The 24,511-nt window shown below is 34.0% G+C and overlaps 2 protein-coding genes across 2 annotated transcripts; one reads left to right on the forward strand and one right to left on the reverse strand.

Moving 5' to 3' along the window:
• The first annotated feature begins 690 nt into the window (after window positions 1-690).
• On the forward strand, window positions 691-8,962 carry LOC136202386 (uncharacterized). The gene is made up of 3 exons (XM_065992967.1): window positions 691-872; window positions 1,110-6,526; window positions 7,529-8,962. Exons 2-3 carry the CDS (start codon window positions 5,298-5,300, stop codon window positions 7,575-7,577), a joined length of 1,278 nt encoding a protein of 425 aa, XP_065849039.1. The 5' UTR covers window positions 691-872; window positions 1,110-5,297; the 3' UTR covers window positions 7,578-8,962.
• Window positions 8,963-19,734: 10,772 nt separating this feature from the next.
• Window positions 19,735-23,784, reverse strand: LOC136202621 (3-ketoacyl-CoA synthase 10). The gene is made up of 3 exons (XM_065993360.1): window positions 23,329-23,784; window positions 21,601-22,226; window positions 19,735-20,388 (listed from the first exon to the last, which is right to left on the reverse strand). The coding sequence occupies exons 1-3, from the start codon at window positions 23,737-23,739 to the stop codon at window positions 19,812-19,814; spliced, it is 1,614 nt and encodes a 537-aa protein (XP_065849432.1). The 5' UTR covers window positions 23,740-23,784; the 3' UTR covers window positions 19,735-19,811.
• Between the last annotated feature and the right edge of the window lie 727 nt (window positions 23,785-24,511).

A 24,511-nucleotide genomic window follows, 5' to 3' on the forward strand; every position in this document is an offset into this window, starting at 1 on the left:
CCTAGTTCTAATAACACTTTCATATTTTAGCATTATAAATTGATAAACCTTGTGTCATTTGATGCATTAATTTCTATTAGTGATGATTTTAATTGTACTATTTGATAAAATTGAAATACAATTATATTATTTATACCCAGAAGCTGGACTAAACTGGCTATTCCACAATTTTTTTTTGAAGCTATTCTAATATTTTGTCCCTGTATATTAATCAAAATAATTCAAATAATTTCTAATACTAGCATTATAATCTTATTATATATTAATTCAGGTTTATCAAGTAGTTAACAATGTTTTATCATTTAAACTAGAGATATCGATAATCGAATCCTAATATATATATATAGAACATTTTAATGGAGATAATTCACTTACGAGTCTTCAATAGAGACCAATTTTGATCACATGGATCTTAATGACCATATAGTATTTGGTAATTCATCGTTAGATTTAGGTTTATTAGAATTTTATGGTAGAAATTTAAAGTATCCTATAGCTTAGATCTAATAAGTCTGCATCTAATGGTGAATGACTAAATTCATTCGTTTATAAAAAAAAAATTAAAATATTATTTTTATTTTATATGGACAGCAATTTAATGTAAATATTAATCCTAATTGTATTATAATTAGCGTTGACTCAATTAATGAGTATACAATAAAACATCTAAAAAGGCTTTACAGGGCAGAATTAAATAAAAATTGAGAGAGAAAAAGACAGGAGAGGAGCTCACAGTTAAAGGGAAAAAGAAGAGCAGAGGGTTGCTGCAAAATCGGAGGAATTACTACCGAATTCATTCATGGAGTTGGTTGGATATTCATGTCTTCTCCCTAAATAGTGCGGGTTTCGACTACGAAAGAAAGGATAAATGGGTAAGGAGGATGGCATTTCTTTCATTTTAAACAAACTATATTTCGTTTTTTATTAAGCGATAAATTTCATTGGTGGTGTGAATGGAATCCAATGGTAAAAACGGCGAGTTGCTTAAATTGGTACTATTATTTATTTGTATTTGCAGGGGTTGGATGAGTGGGTAAATGTGATTCGTTGATTGCCCATCATTTTATTTTATTTTATTTGATTTTTATTGCTTCTATCTGAACGTGAAGGGGGATTGGTGGAAGCTGGTTTTCCTCATCAGAATTCAGAAGCAAATGTCATATGCATCTTTATCCACTCTCACAATACATACAAAACCAAAGGCCTGTTTTCTCTTTCTTTCGTATATATCCGCTTATTTCCATTATTTTATCCATTTTTTCCTGCCTTTTCAGATGCAATTAAGCTTACAGCAACTGCAACTTGACTGTTTTTTTTTTTCTTTTTCCCCTTTTTATTACTTTTCTTTATTACTTATAATTACTAGGTAAATCTTGATGTTAATCTGGTTTTCTCACTTGTTTTATAGTCTTATTTAGCTTTCAATTCAATCAATTTATGCTTTGTTGAATTGAGCTTTGTACATGAATATCACACGCATGGTTTCTTAACAAGTGATTTAGGGCTAGAATTAGTCAGACATTTTATTGGATTATCAATGCAAGGAAACTCTATTTAAGGTTGTGATTAGAGTAAAATTAGGGGGTGAGTACTTTTTACAAAGTTGGGCAGCAAAAGTTGCATTTGATGCATCTGGGCTTATAGTTGCATTGTGAATCATCTCCTCTACGCAAATTCTAAAAGGAGTACCTTTAACTGGGGGTCTAACTCTGTTTCAATGTACCAAAAAGATCTACAATACTAATTTGATAATAAAAACTTCCCAACTTTTATACCTTTGTCTCGAAAAACAAAGAAGAATTCATATAGCTAGCCAATCTCAATGAAGGCTTGATTATTGTTATTGTTATCTGATTATTCCATTGTAGCCTTTGATATTGTGAAGTTATGTCTCTTCTCTATCATAAGGAGAAGATGAATTCCTATATTGAGTGTTAGAGATAATTAAACTGTTCTTGAAATTTCACCTATTAGCTTGAACTTTTGAGTTAAGATCTTAAATTTTCGGGTTAACTTGTTCTTTGACATTGAATTGTTCTACGAAAATCCACATATGAACCGTTTTCTGTGTGAAAATATTTTTACAAAACAAAGCAAATGCACAAGAGAGGAGTTGTTTAGTGGTTTTTGAGATAGAGAGGGGGATAGAAATGGCAGTGCTAAATTTTCAATAAATTTTGAAAATACAAGTGCATCAGCTTCATTTTTTGGGCTATCTATTATAAAGAGTAATCCACTAAGAATAAGGGATAAGAAGTGATTAAGGAATTTGATAAATGCACTTAGGAATTTGAATAGTGGCAGTTATTGTAGATGCACACGATTTCTGCAGCTTCTACAGCACTCATACTGTACAATGTGTTACTGCTGATGGCAGAGTTTGAGGGTTGTTGTGGCTTTCTTAAAAAGATGTAATTGTACAGGTGGTTGCTGTAGATGTGATGGTGCAGAATACATAGTATAATTGCAATCATGGCATTTGAGCTTTATCATTTGGTAATCATCTTAGAGAAGTAGGCTTTAATTAGGATGACAATTTAAAGTTTTGAGTTTTTTCAAAGTTAAGGTTACATCATCAACTAAATGATGGAAGTTTGAGATATTTTTAGGATAATTAATGGTCTAGTTTAGGTTTTTCACATTATCATCATACAAACATTGTATTACAGTCTGATTTACCGTAGATATTGGGTTCAATTTTTGCAACCCTGGTTTTGGTTGGAACTTTGTTTTTGATTGAAATTCAACTTTAGAGGTGGCAGACGCAAGTGTGTGTTTAGTGAGAGGAAGCGTTAAGAGTCTTGGTGTTTGACAAAAATTGCTGGCTTATTTCTTTGACTATTGGGAATATTGGTAAATATTCTCAATTGGATTATTCTTTGATTTTCTTCTTGATGGTTATAAAAGAATTACATTTAAAGTTATCCAAAAAAGTTTCCTTCTGTTAGTTATATATACAACCAGATGATATCATTTTCCTTGACTTTGACATGATTAGCGAATATAAGGATTTTCTCATGTTCACTTTTGAACATGAAAGGTCATATTGATTATCTTAACCATTCAATTCAAAACGAAAGGGTGAGATTCATCATTTATTAGATAATTAAGTAGCAATCAATTAATCGTGTTCATTTTGAACCTGAGAGGATCCAAATTTGGATGAAATGATAACAAAATTGGCTAATTTAAAATGGTTTTTAACTTATTGTCAGTGGTTATTTCAAAAAAAAAAAAAAAAAAAACTTATTGTCAGTGGAGTCATTTTAGGATTATAGTTACAAGTTAGAGCCTTTTAACCAAAAACAATTGCTAAAAGCTATTGGTATGAATTGTACTTTTTTTCCCCCTTACGACATATCATCTTTATCCTTTATTATTAATTCAGTCAGTACAGAAGCTCCATTACCTTCTAGGACTAAAAGACATTTTTGGTTGGATTAATAGAATATGATAGATATATGTCTCAACAAAAAATTTAGGAGACTTCTTTTGGGGATTGTTTAATTACTATATATTTTGGATAAAATGCAATATTTGCTCCCCACATGCACAGCATTTTATTCTTGTGAACGAACAGTGTCAGTTGCAAACTACTATATAATATTAGATTTTTGTTCTAAGCATAATTATTTTTTTTCCTCCTTACAACTCTAGCTGTTGTTCTGTTAATATTTACAGCAGTAATAAATTCTTTTCTCTAGGCTCTATTTTCACTGTTATTAATGCCTGATATATCTGCTAAAAGCATACAGTAGCCATGCTCTGTGGCCCTGCCTCAACCAATTAGAATGAAATTTTGAGGTAAAAATTTGTTGAGTGAAAAGGGTGTGAAGAAAGGGAAATAAAGAGTATGGTATGGAGCATTTCTGTCTTTAACATGCTGTGGAATGCCTTTCCAAAAGGTCCAAGTTCTCTGTTTCATATGAACAGACTCAAATCATGTTCAACAATTTGTTCTAAACAGAAAGTATTGGAATTTTCTCTCTCCACTTTCCTTTTTATTTTTTTGGTAAAGTAAAAAAACCGTGGTTAAAAAATTTGCGAGTCAATTTAACAGTAAAAATATACATGTAGTTTATTTGATTCGATTAATTTGCAGAATCAGTAGTCCTTATAGCTCCCTTTTAAAGTTGATGACCATGATAACAATTTTTAAATTTGTAACAGCACAAACTATTAACATGTGTTCACAAACACATACCTTGGTTTACAAATTGGGCAAACCAAAGGTATTATTATTATTTTTTTACCCTTATTCTTTTCATCTCCTATAAAAATGAAAGGAAAAAAAAGAGAAGGTTACAACAGTAATGGAGATTCTTCTGTCAGTCATCTTTAGACTTTTGCTGACGTTTATTTTTTAAACCTGGTCCCATGGAACTTGCAGGCAAGATACCAGAATACCCATCAACCCTTTTTTATGTCTAAAATGCCCTCTTGCTGTAAACTATGACTAGGAAATCAAGAAATCATAGCCCAGAAATCTAGATAATTACCAAAAGAACCTCACTTCAGTTCCCATCATTCAAGAATCCTTCTTTTTCTATATTTATACCTAGGAATCACTTCTTGTCACTTTTAAATGATTAGGACCATCCTACTCTGTCTGTTCAACTAGATTTTTGATGTAGCAGGGCATCATTTGAACTAGGAAATTAGATATTAATCAAATTAAACACCTATATATTAAAACAAGGTTAAGGCACTATAATTTAATGGGGAGAAGTTATGTTTCAGGCAGTAAAAACTTGGTTGTGTTTCTATGCAGTACTCATAAATTTATTTCTTTAGTTAAAAACTGCATTGTCTTTGCATACGCTGCGTATGTGCATATAAATAGGGGTATTTTTTTCAAAAAAAATAAAAATAGGGGGATCTGTCTCTGTTATTGAACTATATGGAGGGGAAAGAGCAATTTCACAGCCAAGAGAAGCAGCTGTATACATGTAATTGTGGTTAAAGGGTAAGGGTAGAGCAGTAATAGAATGATCTTAACAGCTCATTTAAGGCGGGTATTAAAAACGGTAACAAATGTAATTTGCCAAAAGAGGGAAAAATCCAAAAATATTAAAAAACCCTAGACTGTCCTCAACTAGTATTTATAACACCCATGAGGCCCCTTCGGACCAGTACACCGGATCAGCCTCTGCCTCTCTCTGCATTGTGTACTTTTGTCTCTAAGAATATACAAAATAAAGCAAAAAGAGTTAAATATAATCACGATTCTCCCAGCCAGCACCTTCTTTCTTTCAATGAATTGTGAGAGAGAGAGGCAGACAAATAGATAGAGGGAGATGAGGGGTAGATCATCTAAGCAAGAAAGCAAACAAGGAATGGAATTAGATAAACTTAATAAGCTGAAAGAGGAGCCTCATCTTTCTGGTGCTTACATCCGTAACCTAGTGAAGCAATTGACCTCTTCAAGAACCAAAGACACCATGAATCATCCTAAAGACCGTAGCTTTGTTAATGAAGATGGTTGTTCTGGCCAAGATATGACCATTTGTGATCAAGGTTTATCCAAAAACCAACCAACCCAGCTACCTCAACAGCCTCAACCACACAAAAAACAGGTTAGGAGGAGACTCCATACCAGTAGACCTTACCAAGAAAGGCTTCTTAATATGGCTGAGGCTAGAAGAGAGATTGTTGCTGCCTTAAAGTTCCATAGAGCAACTATGAAAGAACACCAGCAGCAGCAGCAGCAACAACAACAACAGCAGCATGAGCCACAGCACCATCAACAACAACAGCCATCTCTTCCACTTCACCTTTCACCTTCATCCTGTTTTGAACAAGAAGGAAAGATCAAGTCTAGGAGGAATCCTAGAATATATCCATCAAACACTTCCAATTGCTCTAATTATTTAGATAGCCTTTCTTATACTTCTTTCGGCCCTCATGCACCTCTTCCTCCGACTTCCCCGCCATCTTATCCTTATTACTGGCCCAATCCCCCAATTCTTCCTTCAACTGTCACTGAGAATCTCAATTTCCCCCTTCCAAACCAAACTCTTGGCCTGAATCTCAATTTTCAAGACTTCAATAACTTAGATGCCACTCTTTACCACAGCAGCAACAATCCATCATCTGTCTACAAATCCTCATCTCCATCATCATTCTCTTCCTCTTCCCCTTCTCTTTCTATTGCCACTGAGGAAGTTGCAAAATTTCAAGAAGCAGGGATGCCTTCTATGGCAGCTGACTTGGCTGAAACTTACGGTGGAGGAGGCCTACACCAAGTAATGGACGATGAGGAGATGGCAGAGATAAGATCAATAGGAGAGCAGCATCAGATGGAATGGAGTGATACTATGAATTTGGTTACATCAGCATGGTGGTTCAAGTTCTTAAAGACCATGGAATCTGATCCTGAAGTGCAAGCAGAAGATGATGGTTACAACCATCCATTTGAACAAGTGATGGAATTCCCTGCCTGGTTGAATGCAAATGAGGGGTGTTTGCAGCAACATTTGGATGATTACTGTTCCCAAGATTATTATCATGATCCTACCCTGCCTTGGTAAGAATCCCAACTTCTTAAATTCCTAACTTGAATAAGAATAAACCTGGAAATAGTTTCTGTTCCATGCCTTTGCCTCTAGTAGGGATCCCAAAATGATTCTATACATGATTATATATAATATTAGTGACGCAAATGACAATAATGTCAAATGGATCGTGTCAAGTAGATTATCATTGTAAATTATCGTGTTCGTGTTAGAAATTGACAGCTTTACTATTTAGTAATAGATCTCTAGTTGTGAATTGATCAATGGATTTAGTCTAATTTTCATTAGTAATTGAATGTTACAAGAGTATGGCCTTAATTAGATACGGAAGTAATGTTCTGGATCCACCTAATCACAATTTAGGCCAAGAGGTAGGCTAGCAGGACTTGTCATCTTTTAGCAGCAAGAAATGCTTGAAGTTTTGACGTTTACCTTCTCTATTATTTATGGCCTTATTAATGGCTTTTGAGACCAGGTTTTTCAATGGTTGTTTTCTATTCATGGGCTTCAAAGTAAGGTGTCACATCACATTCAACCGGCCCATGATCTTTTCAATTTATTAATAAGGGTAAAGCGAAAATGGTTCTGACTTTTTGAAACCGCAGTCTCACGTTTGCAGTTTAAGGATAGGTGAGTAAATTTTTCGGTCAAAAGAATATTTATAGTTGAATTAATTTATAAAATTAGACTTTATATATGATGCAATTTACAAAATCAATTTTTTTAATTGCTCAAAGTTGCTTTCTTTTGAGGTAAATGACCACTAATTGATGGAATGTCTGAGTTTGGAAAGTGCACAAACACGGAATCCTTTTTGCAAGTCTTTAAATCACGGTCAAAACAGAAGTTTTTTTTAATATATATTTTAACCGTATAATTATGCAGTCTCTGCTTAAACCAATGAGCAGTTGAGAATTATATTATATTCGAGAGAAATACAAAAGTGGTTGACAATTGATGAGTTGAGTGATATAAGTAATATTGTTTTTGTTGTTTAATATTGTGATGCACAGCATGGACATCGGAGAAATTGAAGGCATGGATGGAGAATGGCTAGCTTGACAACACAAGGATTGATTGTTTTTTTGGTTAATCAAATCTTTGGCTATTTTCTTCTTATTTGGTATTTTCTCCATTTCTCTCTTTTTGGAGGGTAGTTAGTCTTCTAGAGAACCCCCCTCCTTTTTTTTTGTGTAATAAAACTAGGGAGGATGATGATGTGGGTTGGGGTGGGGGAGGGAAAATAATGTAGTGAAAGGAGTATAGTATCTCCTTATTCAGGTTCTCTAAATGAGAAAATATATATATATGTAATTTCTCATCATTTTGTTTTTCATCTTTAAAGAAAAAAAAGATAAAATTGCAACAATAATTAGAGAGGTGGTGCTGAGCTGAGCACATCTTTGTATAATATGGAGTAGAGCAGTGCAATTGCTTTATGTGGCTTTTTATGATTATGATTTATGCCTTTAGTTTTAAAGATAAGAAGAGTTGGAGGGAGGGATGTACTATTACCACCGCCATCTCTAACAGTAACAGCAATGCTTAATTGGCAGACAAAAGCTATTAACTGAAAAAGGATGCTCTTACCCTTCTTTTTCACCCTCTTGTCTTGTGGGTTCTTCTTTTCTATCAAATTATGATTTTGAAGTTTGTTTTCACAATTTTAAGTTAGGTTTTCTTCATTCATTACCTGGTTAGCTGTTTTACACTTCAAAAGCTGTTAAATGGAATGATGCTCATTCACTTATTTTATTATAGTTTAAAATTTTCAAGTTGTATTAATAAAATTTGGAATAAGATGCCACCAAATCGATTGAAACTAATCCTTGAGGTACGCTTAAAGTTGATATTAGCAGAGCTTATGATAAAGTTGATTGAGGTTTCTTGTGATCAGTTATGGTTCACATGGTTTCTATGATAAATAAATTTATTATGATTTGTATTAGTTTAGTCGTATATTTGGTTGATATTAATGGCGAGTTAGTAGGCCATATGTTCCTGAAAGAGGCTTGAGTTAGTATCCACTGCTATATTTGTTTATTATCGGTGCAGAGGTTTGTCAAGGCTAATTACCAACGTGGAGACCGAAGGTTTTATTACTGGATGTAGAGTGTGTCTTGGCGTTTCTTATAGTTTTTGTTTCTTCAATGCATCTGAAGCAGGGAGTAGGAAGGTAAAAGATATTCTTGAAGCTTATGAAACTATGTCAGTGCATGTAGTCAATTTCTTGAAATGGGGAGTATTCTTTAGTTCGAATGTTAGTGAGGAAGATTGTCATACTATCAAAGCTCTCCTGGATGTTTACTCTCCTTTGAACATGGGTAGGTATATGGAACTTCCATCTTTAATTGGTAGGTCTAAAAATGATATTTTTGGTTTCTTAAAGATACGACTTCTTAAACATTTCAATAGCTGGACCTTTTGGTTTCTATTTGCTGGAGGGAAGTGTAGCCTAGTCTTTCCCCACTTTCTGTATGAGTACTTTTCTGCTTTCAAAATCAATTTGTGATGAACTGTAGAAAATGATGATTTTTTTCTGGTAGGTTATGAAGGAGAATAGAGCTTAGCGTATTTACTGGTGTAGGTGGGATAAGTTGAGTATATGTAAAGATCATGTTGGATTGAGTTTTCGAAATTTACACGACTTTAATTTGGCACTGTTGGAAAAGATCAATTTTAGCCATATGTTACCAAAATTTTGAAAAGGCTTGTTTGGTTGTGTCATATCGGACCTTCTAAACAAGTTTGTTGATACATTGTAGCAATTTGGTACATTTTTTTATTGGTTATTTATAATTATATTAATAACACAATAAATATTTTAGACAGTTTAACAAGTAACACACTTAGTTAGCATTTTAACATAATTTTTATAATTTTATTAGTAATACACTAAATATCTTAAATATAATTGATGTTTGGAAGATCCGATATTACCGTTAAATAACCGTCAAACAAGTCTTTTCAAATTTTGATAACACATGACTAAAATTGATCTTTATAGGAAACGTTAGGGTTAAATCTGCAATTCTTATTAGGATTAAATTTAGCACTTATCTCATTTATCTTATTCCACATTTATATATATAATTCAAACTAATTCTAATATTAGTATTATTTTATTCAGTTGGATAATATCAATAATGCATAGCTTTAATTGAAAGATAAATCAGTAAAATTATGGGGTGTTTGACACTCCATTTTCTATTTTTATTTTATTTTATAGTAAGATTTTTAAGTATTTAATTAGATATTTCTTTTTTAGATCAAATACATGGATATCATAATCAATTATAAAATTACAACTAAATCATATTATCAAACTTAAATCTTAATATATCATTATTCTCTATATATTATGATTTTATATCTTAATTTAAAAATTTTAGACTCCAATTCATAAATCATAAATCCTAGAAAATATATTCTAGACTTCTAATTTATAAATTCTATTTCTTAAAATATATTAAAAGTACTGATTTTACTAGTTTGAAATAATTAAAAATTATAACTTGACATAGTTGTAAATAGTTTTTAAAAGATGAATTTCTATATAATTTTCCCTTCTTTTTTAGTCTCTCATGAATCAAATGGGCCTAAATGTTTTTATATGTTTGTTTGGTTGGAATAATCTTGGGTATTATAAGGAGCAGAAGCTTCTAAAAACCAATTGTTCTTCCTCCAAGAATTCCATCCCATCTATGGTAGTTTGTCTTCATCAACTGAATTTCTTCGTCATATTGGAAGCTTTTAATTTGTCATCAGCCGCCAGCCATATGCATCTCAACTCTGCTGTGCAAATTCCATTTAAATACACATCTATATGCACTGTCAGATCAGAGCCAACATTGGATTGCTAGGATCTCAAAATTAGCCCCAACCTGTATAAACTGGACTTAATTTTTATTTCTAGCCCAAACCAAAATGCAATCGTTTTTTTCCAGTTTAGTCGTCCTGTGGTGCTTTCGATTTCTTCTAATGGGTTCAGTTTTGGGTAGAGGTGGCAATTTCGTGTTTCTGATGTTATCTCATGTTAATGTTTCATATGGTTTTATATGTTATAAATGCTAAAAAAAATGATTTTCGTGTCAATCGGGTTGGCTCTGTAATCGTGTTTTCGTTCAGAAATTGCCACCTCTAATTTTGGGTACCAATTCAAAACTCTTGTTAAACTTCTTGAATTAAATTTTCTGTACATGTCTAATAGATTCTCATCGGCCACCTGAACTATGGGTTTTGTTCCGGTTGCCGGTCTTGCATGGGGGGTGGTCCTCTCCATACGCTCCATGCTAAAATTAGTAGTATGAGTATATGCAGATGTGGGGTGGCTTTGAGTTCCTTTGACTTTAGTCGGCCTTTATGGGCCTATTTGGTATAAATTGGGTCTTGATCCATATTCCTCAACAGAAGCCCCCCTAGGGTGGTATAGATCTCTGGCGTAATATGAATGAGTTGGATGGGAAAATATCCAATTTATCACCAAAAACAAATTTTATCAAGTTTAATGAAATCCTAAACAACTTAAATTATAACTTATATATTAACTAGACTACACACCACAAATTCTGCCATAGTGGTAGTTATATTTATTATTTATTTGTTGGAGGATTTGGAAGTGTTTTGATACGAAACCACCTGCACATTTTAATGGTAAGTAGAGGAAGCATTAATACGAAAGTCATGGTGCATGAGATCTAAGGAAATATGGGAGGCTCTCAGTATGACCTCGCGATAAAAAATCTGTGCTTGGTGCCTTGTGTCGAAAGTCTTCCTGTTTTGCGGGTTGGCGGCGGTACAAGATGATTAGACAGATTATCCCTGAAGGGGAGGCTTGTGGTCCTTGGTCGGAGGGGAGGATTGTTGGGTATACATCTCAAGTCCCACATCGGAAAGATAAAAGAGAGTTACATAGTTTATAAAGAAGTTCACCAACTATATTAGTATGAGGCCTTTTGGGAAGGAGTCCAAAAACAAATCTGTGCGGGCTTGGCCCAAAGCGGACAGTATCATACTAATGGTGGAGCTGTTGGTGAACTCGTGGACCCTAAAAATGGTATCAGAGCGAGCGGTCAAGGACCGGTACGTGGTCGAGTGCAAGCAAGCGGGGAGTCGGGCGGTCAGTTATTTTTAGCGCGTAATCTGGGACTGTAAAAATTATTGGTCGGTGTTACTTGGTTAATTAAAGAAGATAACCAAGTCGTGATGGCAGACATGTCTACCTCGGTAAGCACTCTTGTAAAACTTAATAATAATAATCATAGTACTTGGAGTACTCGTATGCAATTTTATTTGCTCGGCCAAGATTTTTATGGGAGACAGTTGGAGGTAATGACACAACACCTCCGACGGAACAAAATGAGCTTAAAAAGTGGAAGGTCAAGTTCGGTAAAGCTATGTATGCTTTATCAATTTCGGTGGAGGACGATTTGCTGCAACGCATCAAGGATGCTAAAAAACCCCAAAGAAGCATGAGACACTCTTGCAGGAGTATTTGCAAGAATGAACGATGCCAAGCTCCAACAACTCGAGAATGAGTTACTGTCGGTCTCGCAAAATGATATGACGGTGAGTCAATACTTTACTAAAGTTAAAACTTTATGTAAAAAAATTTCAAAATTGGATCCTGAAAATAAAATTACTGAAACAAGAATGAGAAGAATAATAGTCCATGGGTTGCATCCCGAATTTAAGGCACTTGTCACGACAACCCGTGGATGGGCTAAAGAGCCAAGTTTAAATGAATTAGAAAATACCTTGGCTAATCAAGATACTCTAAACAAGCAAATATCTAAAGTCTCAGTCAATGATGAAGATAAAGCTCTTTTTATCAATAAAAAGAGCAAGGATCCAAAAATCACGAGATCGAGAAATGGCGAAAGATTCAAACAAGGATGGCAGAAAAGGCAACAAGGAGGGAGTTAGCAACAAGAGGGAGCTCGCCACAACCACAAGCAAGCGCACGAGAAGACATATCAGCAAAAGAACGACCAATGCTATAATTGTGGCAAAAGAGGCCACTATGCTCGAGACTGCACATACAAGAAAGCGGAAGGAAACACTGCAAGATCCACACATGCTCAAGATGAAAGAGAAGAAGACTGGGACTTCGAGGCTTCGTGTGCAATTACAGAGCCAGTGACATGTGATATAATCATGCCCTCCAAAGAAGAAGCACATGATGAGCTAGCACTTACCGCTGTAAGTAATAAATTTATCAATTATCATAATGATTGGATAGTGGACTCTAGATGCTCTAATCATATGACAGGAGATAAGGAAAAATTATCAAGCATGACAGAGTATAAAGGGGAGCGAGTTGTTGTCACCGTTGTACCAGTACCTAAAATCTCTCAAAAAAAGAAAACTTTACAAATATATATTACTATTTGTTCAACAATAGGCCCTCCAACAAGTTCTTCAGTCACAAAAGTGACTTGTGGCACCAATTAATTGACATCAACATCAAAAGCCTGAGAACACGGTCTACCAAATTAAACATGTACGGGGGAGTCAAGGAAGAAAGAGGAATAATTGACAAGGGTAATTTTAACACCAAAACAGTAGAAGATATAGAAGTATGGTTTCAGAATCAAATGATGATAGGAAATAACCTGTCTCGACGGATTCCCACCCTTAAATGATGGTGTAAGAGGCCATGATGAATGTTGATTACGGATTTCCTATAACCCTGCAAAAATTCACCAGATAGTACCTGGCATACAGAATAAACTTGTAAGTTTCAAATGTTGCAAATTGAATCAATGATTGATATGAAACCATCATAAATATTTCCTTTGCTGTGGTATTATAACATCCATTAAGTTGCAGGATTCATGCTTATTCTATCGGCTGGCACCTTCGAAAGTTAACATAATACCGCAATTCATCTATATTTTCTAATAATCTCAGAGTCTGGTATAATATCATATAGAATTTATCTGCTCCGGCTCCTGTTATATTAACGGCACAACTTTAAAACCAGTGTACATATATTGAAAATCCACTCTACTAATGTACTCCGTCACTCCCTCCATTTCTGATATGAGGTTCAGTTGATTACCGTCCGATCACATCCTTTAGGGCTGCCCATAGCTCGCGTCTTTCACCCAGCGCACCCCTTAGAACCAGGTCATTACAGAAAAAACCCAATTGTTTTTGAGGTACGTGATTCTTGAACAAATGAGAATCAACTAAGACAACCTACTCCTATTCTCAGGAGCAAATCTACCTATGAATCAAAAGGCTGATCGGGAAGTAAATTAAACTCCATAACCTAAAAATAACCTTAACGTGAATACTTGGTAAAATCATAACCTCCTTCCCTTGAATCATCTGACTGTTTAATATTCAAATCCATACATAACACACAAAGCTCCTATGCACATTCAAAGAGATAAATTGTTGATGTTTTTTCTAGAATATATTATACACCATGTTCATTACTATCAAATGTTATTTTGTTAATAGATCAAAACCACTATAAAAACAAGTAGTAGATAAGATAATTGCATCATTGTAAATTAAACTAAAAATAAAATTACCATCGATTCTCACATGATGAATGATGCCGGAAGTGTAATTCCTAAGTCCCTTAAATGGATACAACTGACTATAAACATTAGTATTCCTGTTCCGTTTACTAGTATAATTTCCATTTACTTTCGCATACCAAACTTCACTCGCCACAGAAGTTGGATCAAGAGGAATTATATTAGAACCAATTTCAGCATCCCCTGAACCAAACAAAATTCAAAAACACAAGTGAAATGAATTTCCTCAATTGTAGAATACTATCTACTAAAACAGTAATTAAAATACGCAAATAAATAGTCACAGTACGAGTGGCCCAAGAAACCCACATTAAAGTAAGTGAAGAGATAGCCAAAGCTATCCGTCCAGGGAAATTTCCAGAAACGTTCTTCTTAAGACGCAGATGATCCATTGGCAAATCACTGATAAAACCTTGATTAGAAGGAAACCGAAATGAGATATGGTGAAGAGAAAGATTTGGTTTCATAGAAGATAAGTATGAAATGGGTTAGCGGAGATTAAAATGAATAAAAGAAACAGAGGTGTGGTGGAGAGAAGAGGAATGAACACTTAGTGTAAATGGGTAATTAACTTAGACTCAGGGAAAGAGATGACAATGTCGGCAACCTGATAGGAATTTTTCTTCGCGACCTTCTGGATTTTTTCCAGCAAACTTCTTTCTTCAGTATTAGGTCTACTCTATTTTTCGCGAAAAGGGAATTGGGGAAAAAAGAGATTGTTCATTTGCATCAGTCCTATTAAAGGCCTATGCAAATGATAGAAGTATTTGCATCGGTCTTACTTAAAGGGCTGATGCAAACACATAAACGGGCTTTTGCATCGGCCCTTTATTAAGGACCGATGCAAATAACGAAGGTATTTGCGTCGGTCTTTAATAAGGGTCCGATGCAAATACTTATTTCATGACAATTGCATCGGCCCCTATTAAAGGGCCGATGCAAATGTATTATTTGCATCACGTGATTAAAGGGGCCGATGCAAATACAGCGATGCAAATGAATATTTTTCTACTAGTGAACTCAAAACTACCAATCACACATGTTGGGAAAACGATGGTCGTGCCTCGATACAACTCTAAGAAAGTGCAATTAGAGAATATATTTCATGTACCTGGGATGACAAAAGGATTTGGAGTCAAGTCTTCCACAAGTGATCCTGGATATATCTCTCATTTATCGGAAGTGACGAATGCTCAATCCAATGTTAACTATTCTGCAATTACTTTGTGTGATACCCAACGCCTGCCCGCACACACCCTAGGGTCCTCCCTATTATGGATCGTGTTTGAATAGAGTCAAAGTATCACACTCCATAATTCAGAATCAGTAATTAACATTCATTTGAGTATGAGGATTACTTATACCTACTAATACCAATGTGATGAATATGTGACATAGGATAGATCCATCCATCATGTTATCTCAAGTCGGGTCCCTAATCCTAATGAACTCCTTCATCGGATCCATGTAATTGTCCAGATATCTCCATATCTGAAGCTTGTGAGATCAACTCTCTGTTCATAATAGAAGACACTATTACATGCAAGTCTCAACAGTATTATGTCAATCCATATTTAAACATATTACTTGACTTGGGTTGGTTTTGAGTTTATTACTTTATTATAAGGTTTGGTCCCACTTCATGCTTGTATGAACACTTTATAATCACTTTAAATAAACTTTAAGATTTTCTTTTATTTGACTTATTTAGTTCTTAAAAGGTGACTGCCTTTATATAGTTGAAAACAAAACTATATCTCATTAAAATAAATGACATAAAAGAACAATTCATTTAACATGTTTATATCCTAAAACAATTGTCTATAGGACATAAAGCCCCAACATATGTTATTAACATTTATTTATAGTCAAATTCAGGAGATGATCATAGACAGATTCCCGAATCATCACAATGACCATCTGTTCGGGGTCGAATCTTTATACCACCATGGATGAAACAAGAACCACAAACAGATCCGTCCAGTAGTGGTGCATCAAATCCTGATAGTAGGCCAACAACTTTGCTTGGGCCTAATGATCCATGTTTGCCACTGTCACCAAATTTATGTAAGTATTAATTAGAAAATATTTATTTAATGTACCTTTATTCTTGATATTGTTATTTTCAAATTAGTAATAACGTTTGTTTGCAATTGTTCTCTTAATTTGTATTCATAGCACAAATCTCGTCTTCCACTGGTTCCCCATCACCTCTGCCTACTGCCCTAACATCCTCACTTCGAGCTACTGTCCTAGCACCTCGTCCTGCACCTCTAGTGACTTCACTAACACCTCGAGTTAGTGCTCGAATACCCTCACTAGCACCTCGACCTACTGCCCTAACTTCCTCACCACGACCTATTACCCCAACACCCTCACCTCATCCTACTGCTCCAACACCCCCATTAGCACTGAATCCTCCTGCCCCAACACCCCAACTTGTTACACTAGCTTCACGTCATGCTATGAATCCAAATGCTAATGAACCAGTGTGTATTGGACTGGATGGGAGTGGAAGATGAGTGGATAACTAATTTGAACTTGTTTATTGTATGTATTGATTTTTACAACAAAAAAATGTTATGACAATTATTTTAATTTCTTGTCAATTACATTCAAGTTTTAAGTGTGTAGGGACTACTTTCAAGCACATCCCCATAGATTGGGATATACGTGGAAGAAGGTTCCTCGGATTATCAAAGATCTTTAATGGGAGGAATTTAAGGTAAGTCATTTCTAAAATAAGGCTACTGCATATTACATCAAGTATTATTTTCTGTGATATTGGTTACTACTATATAGTTTTCTATGATTGCTGGCTTATGATTTAAACCATATTGATGTGAGAAATATTATCTATAATATATCCATAAGTTGTTTTAATAATGATTGTAAATGCTGAATTGTGCACAACTTATATTTGTGATAACATTAGACAAGCTGAATTTTGTCTAATGATATATCACATGATTGTAAATGATAAATTTCGAGCTAATAATATAATATAGCACAATATTTTGTGTGAGTGAATCTTGAATCCGAATCCTAAATGAACTTAAGTAGTCTAATACTTCCTTTGAGCTTAAATGTATCAAACTGATGATAAACAAATTGGGGGAAAAGTAACAATCCCAATGCAGTAGTAGTAACTATACAAAACAAGATAAATTTTTGTATTATGCTCTTGTAATTGAGGTTTTCCTTGTATTAACTAATATTTGGCCAAAAAGAGAAGATATTATAGAAAAATATGCTCAGTACTTAAAGTACAAAATAGAGAAACAAAATGAAGTAGGATGGCATGCTTCCATTTCAAGTTTTAAAAAAGAAGTGAAGTCAACTAACAAATTGGTACTAAAAATACCTCAACAAAAGCATAGCATAGCTAGAATTTTCAGTAGAATATTCAAGCACCAATGCTTGGAGTTGATCAAGAGAGAGAGAGAGACATGAAGCGACATAAGCAGCAAAATAAGCACCATATGGATCCACAGACGATTGCACATATTGAACAATGATATGAGGATCTCGATAGGTGTATGCCAGATCAACTAGGAGCTATTCAAATTATCTTAGTTAGTGTGCAACAACGACTTGACTTCATTGGTGGTGTACGAGGGGCCGATCATCTGGGAGCTATTTTGAAGCTTACTAACTCTAGTTAGTACATATGTCTATAACTTGTCTTCTTTTGAAAAAAACTAAGATATGTTAACTAGTGCTTCATATTTTGTGCAAAAATTCCATATGTTAATAGGTATATATGTTTGCCTACCTAGGTTGTTTTGGACAAGTAATATTTACATTGTTATTAACATTCAAACTTATGGAAATGAATGTTCTCGTTATTAGTCTTATTTTGCAAGTAAATTTCAATTATATATATAATTGTTAGTTATTAGATGTATGATTTAGGTGCCTAATATTAAATATTTAAATATAAAAATTAATTATTTAATTAATACTAATAAATATAAATTATGATGGATATTTAATCGCCTACAGAATATTAGTAGGTAACTATTTGGGAGGATCACATGGAATTGTGTAGCGATTTTATAGGATATTCACATGTGGAATATTTGTAGGCAATTTGTAGAAAAATGGCCTACGAATAGTTTGTAGGTGATTCTGTAGGAATGTCTCCTATAGATAATCTTCTGTAGGTGACTTTCGGTAGGAGAGTTCTCCTACAAAACGTAATTTCTATAGGAGATCACTTACGATACATTCTACTACAGATTGTTGTCTATAGTAGATCGTAGCTTATCGCCATCTCCTACATAATGTCATCATTCTGCTACGGATCTTTCTATAGCAGATCAGTGTTTTCTTATGGTGAGACTGCTAGAGGTTGGTGAGTAGGACTTATTATTAGGAGTAGATTGGATGAGAATTCATTGTATTATGACTTTCGACTTTGTAGAGGAATAAACTACTTATAAGGGATAGGGTGAGGTTATGGTTACTTTGTTTTTCACAAAGTAATCCTTACCTAAGTGACAAGGGTGATAATCAATTAGCACTAAAAGGGATGAATGAGAAGGTTACACGTTTTAAATTAATATTTAAAATCGAATTTGAAATAGAAATATTAATATAGAAATAAAAAATAAAAAGAAAAATTAGAAATAAATATTAATAAATAATAAATGAATATTAAATAGAAATATTCAAATTATTAATTTATTTAATTAATTTATATTAATAGTTGAAATAGAAATTTAATAGAAAATGAAAAAGCTGATGACCCTAAAATCAGTTCATCAATTAATGTGTTAAAGGATGGAAGGGAGTAACCGCTAAGCTTTTCCTCATGTCTATACATGAGACCAATTCCACTTCCCTCATTCCTCCTCCAAACCCTCGTGATCAACTTAACCCTACCTTACAACCCCTATTGGACTAGTATCAACAATTATTTCAACCCCTAACTATACTTTACCTCCTTGTAGGACTCATGATCATGCGATACCATTAAAGGCATGCCCTGAACCAATCAAGGTCAAACCTTATAAGTATTCACACCTCTAGAAAAATGAGATAGAAAGGCTTATTGTAAGATGTTGGCTAATGGCATTATTCATCCTAGTTCCAGCCCAGTAGATTGTTAGAACTGCGGTCATGTAGTAAACAATGTGAGGCATAAAATTCAATCACAATGATGCTATCGTTGAGAAAATTTCTCATTGACAAGAGATTGAATTCAAAGTCCGGCACATATAATACACCCAACATTCCATATAGCAGCCTTTTAAGCATAACTTCATATGCATCTCCATTAGGTATATAAATAAGTTTAGAATGAAGGAATTGGTAGTATTAGGGAATTTATATATGTTTAATACCTTTTAGTAAAACTCCAATATGTATTTTCCTTGTGTTTGTAAAATGTTAGCATCTCTTGGAAAGTCAAGAATGTAGTTCTTATATACAATGAGCTATTTAACTTAAAAAGTTAATAGATTTTGATAGCTAATCTCTTGGAAACTCAAGAATGCGGTTCTTATATACAATGTCAATGAGCTATTTAACTTAAAAAGTTAATAGATTTTGATAGCTAAGATTCTAATTACTTTCAAATACACTAATTCCAATCCAACAACAATAGATTAATAGAGTAAATAAATCCATTTTGTCAAAATGAGAAAAAACCAAAAAAAAAAAAAAAAAAAGAGGAAATTAAAGACAACCCATATTAGAATATTAATAGATCAAAACCCACCCACCCTAAATAAAAGCCCTAAAGTTGGACAGGATAATTATCAATGCAATGAAGCCAAGGGTTCCTAGTAGGCTTTTTGAGACGTCTCATAGACTTCCAAACAAGGCTGTTGCACTTAAACCCAGAGCCAAAAGCAATCTGCCAAACTCTATCTCCCTTTTTAACCTTCTCTTTAGCTTCCAAATAAGCTAACTCATACCATATACTGCTACTAGAAGTGTTACCAAACCTGTGCAGAACCATTCTAGCTGCCTCCATGTTGTTGTCACTCAATTCAAGGTTTCTCTGAATCTCATCCAAGACAAGCTTGCCTGCTGCATGGATACAGAAGTGCTCAAATGCTAGTTTATAGTCTGGAATGTAGGGCTTTGTTGAGGAGGTTGCTGATGATGATTTTTGATCTCCTTTTTTGTTGTTGCCAAATAAGTTGCTCCAAACTAATGTTGCAAAGAAGAGAAGCTGCTCTGAAATGGGTAGGACAAGAGGGCCTAGTGTTGTTATGTTTGTTTTTAAGGCATCTCCTCCTATTTCCATTAGTTCTCTGCTTACTTTTAGTCCCTTTATCTTTTGTTCATCTTCTTCCTGGTAAACTGACCTGTATAACCATTTGGTAACAATTCACATAATTAAATTGGTTTTGTTGCATTTAAGAAGGTGGATAGTTTTGTCAATTTGAAGAGGGGAAATTATGATAATGAAGTAGGTCCACAAGGTAAGGTAAGGTAAGGGACCATTCATTAATTAATTGAGTTGAGTATGATGCAATTTACAAGAAAATGCTTACATTAATAAAAGCCGTTGCCATAAAAGACAACTTATTAATAACTTGCTGGACCTTATCTTCATCTATCACCTTTTTACATATATGACTGTAAAAGTATTATTTTTATTTTTAGCTAAAACAACCTAATTTCAAATAATTGAGTTTGTTGTTTATAATTAAAGTTTATGGCATCAAAAAGCTTAATGCATACTATTAATATTAAATAATGGCGCAATGTGTGAAATTGAGAAATTAGAGGTTTTATCAATAGAAATTGGAAAGATCAACCCAAAATGTTCTCATAAACCCAATCACTGCAATTTTAAACTCCCGGTAATTGTCTAAATTGTATAGCCGGTAATTATGACAAGTCAACGCAAAGTCAACGTGTCACGTCAGCAATTCAATAAAAGTCAAAATTGCTAATATAGTATGTTATTAACCGGTCACAATTACAGATTGTAAACTTTAGTGGAAGGTTACCAAAAAAATTGTACACTTTTGTGTAAAATTGATGGTTGTACACTACATATATAATTTAACCATGGTGGCATTAAAGTATGATAATATATCAATGGTCACTAAATTTGTTTTGACCCCATAAACTCACTAAAATAGCAAAGTTATGTCAATAAAATTATTATGGTTGGATTGGACAATCTAAAACACCGAAAAGTTGACGTGGCTACCATTCGAAAAATAGTTCAGAATATATCTTACACATGCCGCCGCATAGAAACCAATGATGTACGTAACAATAAAAAAAAGTTGAGTTTTCTAAATATCCTAACCTCTAACTTGTATCTCAAATTGATCCAAATATTTTTTATTCTAATTTTCACATGGTGACACGTGACATGCACGTTGTGAGATGTTGTTGATACGACAGCCAACATAGCTTTTCGGTGGTCCAAATAGTCCGATCCGTGACTTTATTTATACAAATTTACTACTTGCATGACTTTATTAGGTCAAAAGCTGCATTGCAATATGATTAAAATCTGCATAGTCCAAAATTGACAAGCAAATAGAGAAAAACGTTACCTGAAACTGCGATCATCGGCTCCTTTATGTGTCCTGACAATATGTTCAAGGCGGTACTTAGCACGGTGGAAGTCACGGCGGCGGTTAGACAACAAGAGTGCAGAACAACCCATTCTAAAAAAACAATTAGGAATAATCATAGATCTTTCCTGTCCCTGATACCAATTATAGCCAACCATTTCAGTACTAACAACAACAGCATAGTTGTTTGGATTCGCTTGTAACATATCCCTAGCCAGATCAACGGATATAATCCCAGCACTGCATCCCATTCCACCCAGATTATAGCTTAATATGTTTCCTCTCATTCTGTAATGATTTATTACCATTGCAGATAAGGAAGGTGTTGGGTTGAAGATGCTACAGTTTACTACTAGAACACCTATGTCTTTTGGTCGAACTCCTGTTTTCTCGAACAGTTCGTCTAATGCTCCGAATATTACTGTTGATGCTTCTAGACGACCTTCTTTCATTGTTGAACAATTTTCTTGTGATGTGACTGATTTTGGAATGTAGGTTTCGTCTCCTATTCCTGATGATTCTAAGATTCTTTTTTGGAAATTTAAGGTTGCTTCATCGTACTTCCCTTTTTTCCTTCCTATCTCTATGAACTCATCCTTGCTCACCTGCAATATTGCCATTTTTATCTTATTACTTGGATTTCAAGGGGTAAAATAGAATTTGGTTATACATTATTTAGGTGTTCCTTCTTCTATTTTTTTTTTATTTTGAGGTCGAACAGTGATTTTGAGGCGTTAACTAAAATTTAATCTCGATAATGGATAATGTAATTTATCCACTGGAAACCGAAAATTTTATACTCTTTCAAACTTTTTCCTTTAACCCCTTCAAAATCTTCATCCAAACAAATTCGTAACATGATGTGAACGCGTTAGTTAATTGTTTTGTTTTAAAAAAGAGTACTAAACAAATGTCTCAAAAGTTAGTGTCAAAAAGAAAACACTAGTATGATGCGAAGATTTATTCATGTCCATAAATCACACACTAACACGACTTGTTCCACACAGAAAAACTCAAAGTATATATATAAATAACTAAATATGTTAATTTCACACGGCTCTTAACATACTAACCTAAACTAACTTGTTTCGTGAATTAACCTATTAACACAGTATAATTTAATGATCCAATCTAGTGAGAAATTCTAATGTAGAACTGATATCTCCATTCAGATAATGTCATATCAATAAGTGGACAGGCGTGTCATTATCTGAGTAAACGGGACCCAGATCATTGTAGAATTTTTCCAATTTTCTTACTAATATTAACTTGAAAAAGTAACAACATAAACCAATAACCACTAGTTACATGTTGGGGAGAAATGAGTCTCTAATCTTAAAAGTTGATCTGAATAATACCACATCAACATTTGGACAAACATGATATTGTCTAAGAAGACAGAATCAATACTGATTTCAATCCATTGTAGAATTTTTCCAATATGCTTACTAATATAACTTGAAAAAGTAACAACATAGATCAACAATCACTAGTTACATGTTGGGAAAAAATAAGTATATAAAGTAGTCTCACATCTCTAACCCTAAACTACATAGATTTTTATGTCAGTTTCATGCTAACAAGTTGACGGGAGACCCGGACTCAAAAATTGCGGTGTCATTTTTTAGTTGACACAAAAAAATATGATCCGTTAAACTCAAACTCAATAATTCCAAAGAAGATGAGTGGAGAGGAAATCAGAATTACCTTGAGGTCATCAGAGGGAAGATAGCAAGCAAAATCAAGGAGATAAATGGATCTCGGCCGAGACATAAAATAAGCAGAAAGAGTAAAAACAAAAACCCCAAAAAGAGAAAGAACAGTAGCAAGATCATATCGAGCATCTTCCCAAACTTTCTTCCAAATCTCTTCCCTACTAAGATTCCCCACTTCAGCACTAAAAACAAGCAACACAACTGGCACTGTAGCCAAGTAAATAGCATGGTTGATCAAGTAATGGTAACCCAATTTCACATACTTGAGATTCACAGACTGAAGAAAGTCTGGTAATCTTCTCCTTACCCTCACTGAAAATGTAAGAGAACCAGCATTTGGCCCTGTTGACTCTATCCCACGGTTCACTATCTCTGTAGATAACAGATCTCTCTCTCTAGCCATTGATTTTTTTGATCAATATGCTTTTCATACTTCACATAGCTTCGTTATATAAAGAATGGCTGCCTGATGTATGCAATTGATAATGAAGGTTGGAGTGGGTAGAGATGGAATTTAATGCTGACATTAAAACTTGGGCTGCTGGTGTAGTTGAGTGTATTAAATTCTTCATTAAATAAACATTGGTCACTCATTCAAACTTCACAAATTAAGAGGACCATTACTGTAGTTTTTCTTGCTTTTGCTTTTGGTCTATTGGATGATTTCACCTTTTTTGCACGTTTCTTGTGAGTCAAATGGTATTGCACAAGCAGTTGAGACTTTACTCTTTCATACTCATATTTTGGATCCTCATAACTGTGTATTTGATTTTTTTTTTTTTTTTGATCTTATGTGTATCTGAATCTTGATTATTGTCTGAACCCACTTGCTGAATTGCTTCTATATTGATCTATAAAACAGAACAAAGGTAAAGAGGGTTGGAGTCCCGTTAACCTACTTTAATGCCTAAATTAGTGATGATTCAGGATCAAAAAGTAATAACTAGTTGTAAGATAATTGTTAAGGTACGATAGATGTGACCATTAATGTATATATATATAGAGGGTTCAGATTGAATCCTTCGTTTGCTAGAAGTATTTTTGGATTTAGAATTTCTTTATCGTGTTAGGTGTTGGCAAGTGGGACTCTAGTTTTTCCGCACATTCTCTTATAGGAGAATAAAAGCTTTAAAGATCCTGAAGATTTATTTTATCGAACATGGTGTAATAGTGTT

Source organism: Euphorbia lathyris, chromosome 8 (assembly GCF_963576675.1).
Source record: "Euphorbia lathyris chromosome 8, ddEupLath1.1, whole genome shotgun sequence".
In the NCBI taxonomy this organism is placed as follows: Eukaryota; Viridiplantae; Streptophyta; class Magnoliopsida; order Malpighiales; family Euphorbiaceae; genus Euphorbia; species Euphorbia lathyris.

Excerpts from the sequence above, each read along its gene's own strand:
- LOC136202386 (XM_065992967.1), top strand. The coding sequence starts at position 5,298 with ATGAGGGGTAGATCATCTAAGCAAGAAAGCAAACAAGGAATGGAATTA. Across the intron at positions 6,527-7,528 it reads CATGATCCTACCCTGCCTTG|CATGGACATCGGAGAAATTG; the intron begins GTAAGAATCCCA and ends TGTGATGCACAG.
- LOC136202621 (XM_065993360.1), bottom strand. The coding sequence starts at position 23,739 with ATGGCTAGAGAGAGAGATCTGTTATCTACAGAGATAGTGAACCGTGGG. Across the intron at positions 22,227-23,328 it reads TTCCCTCTGATGACCTCAAG|GTGAGCAAGGATGAGTTCAT; the intron begins GTAATTCTGATT and ends GCAATATTGCAG. Across the intron at positions 20,389-21,600 it reads GCCGATGATCGCAGTTTCAG|GTCAGTTTACCAGGAAGAAG; the intron begins GTAACGTTTTTC and ends ATGGTTATACAG.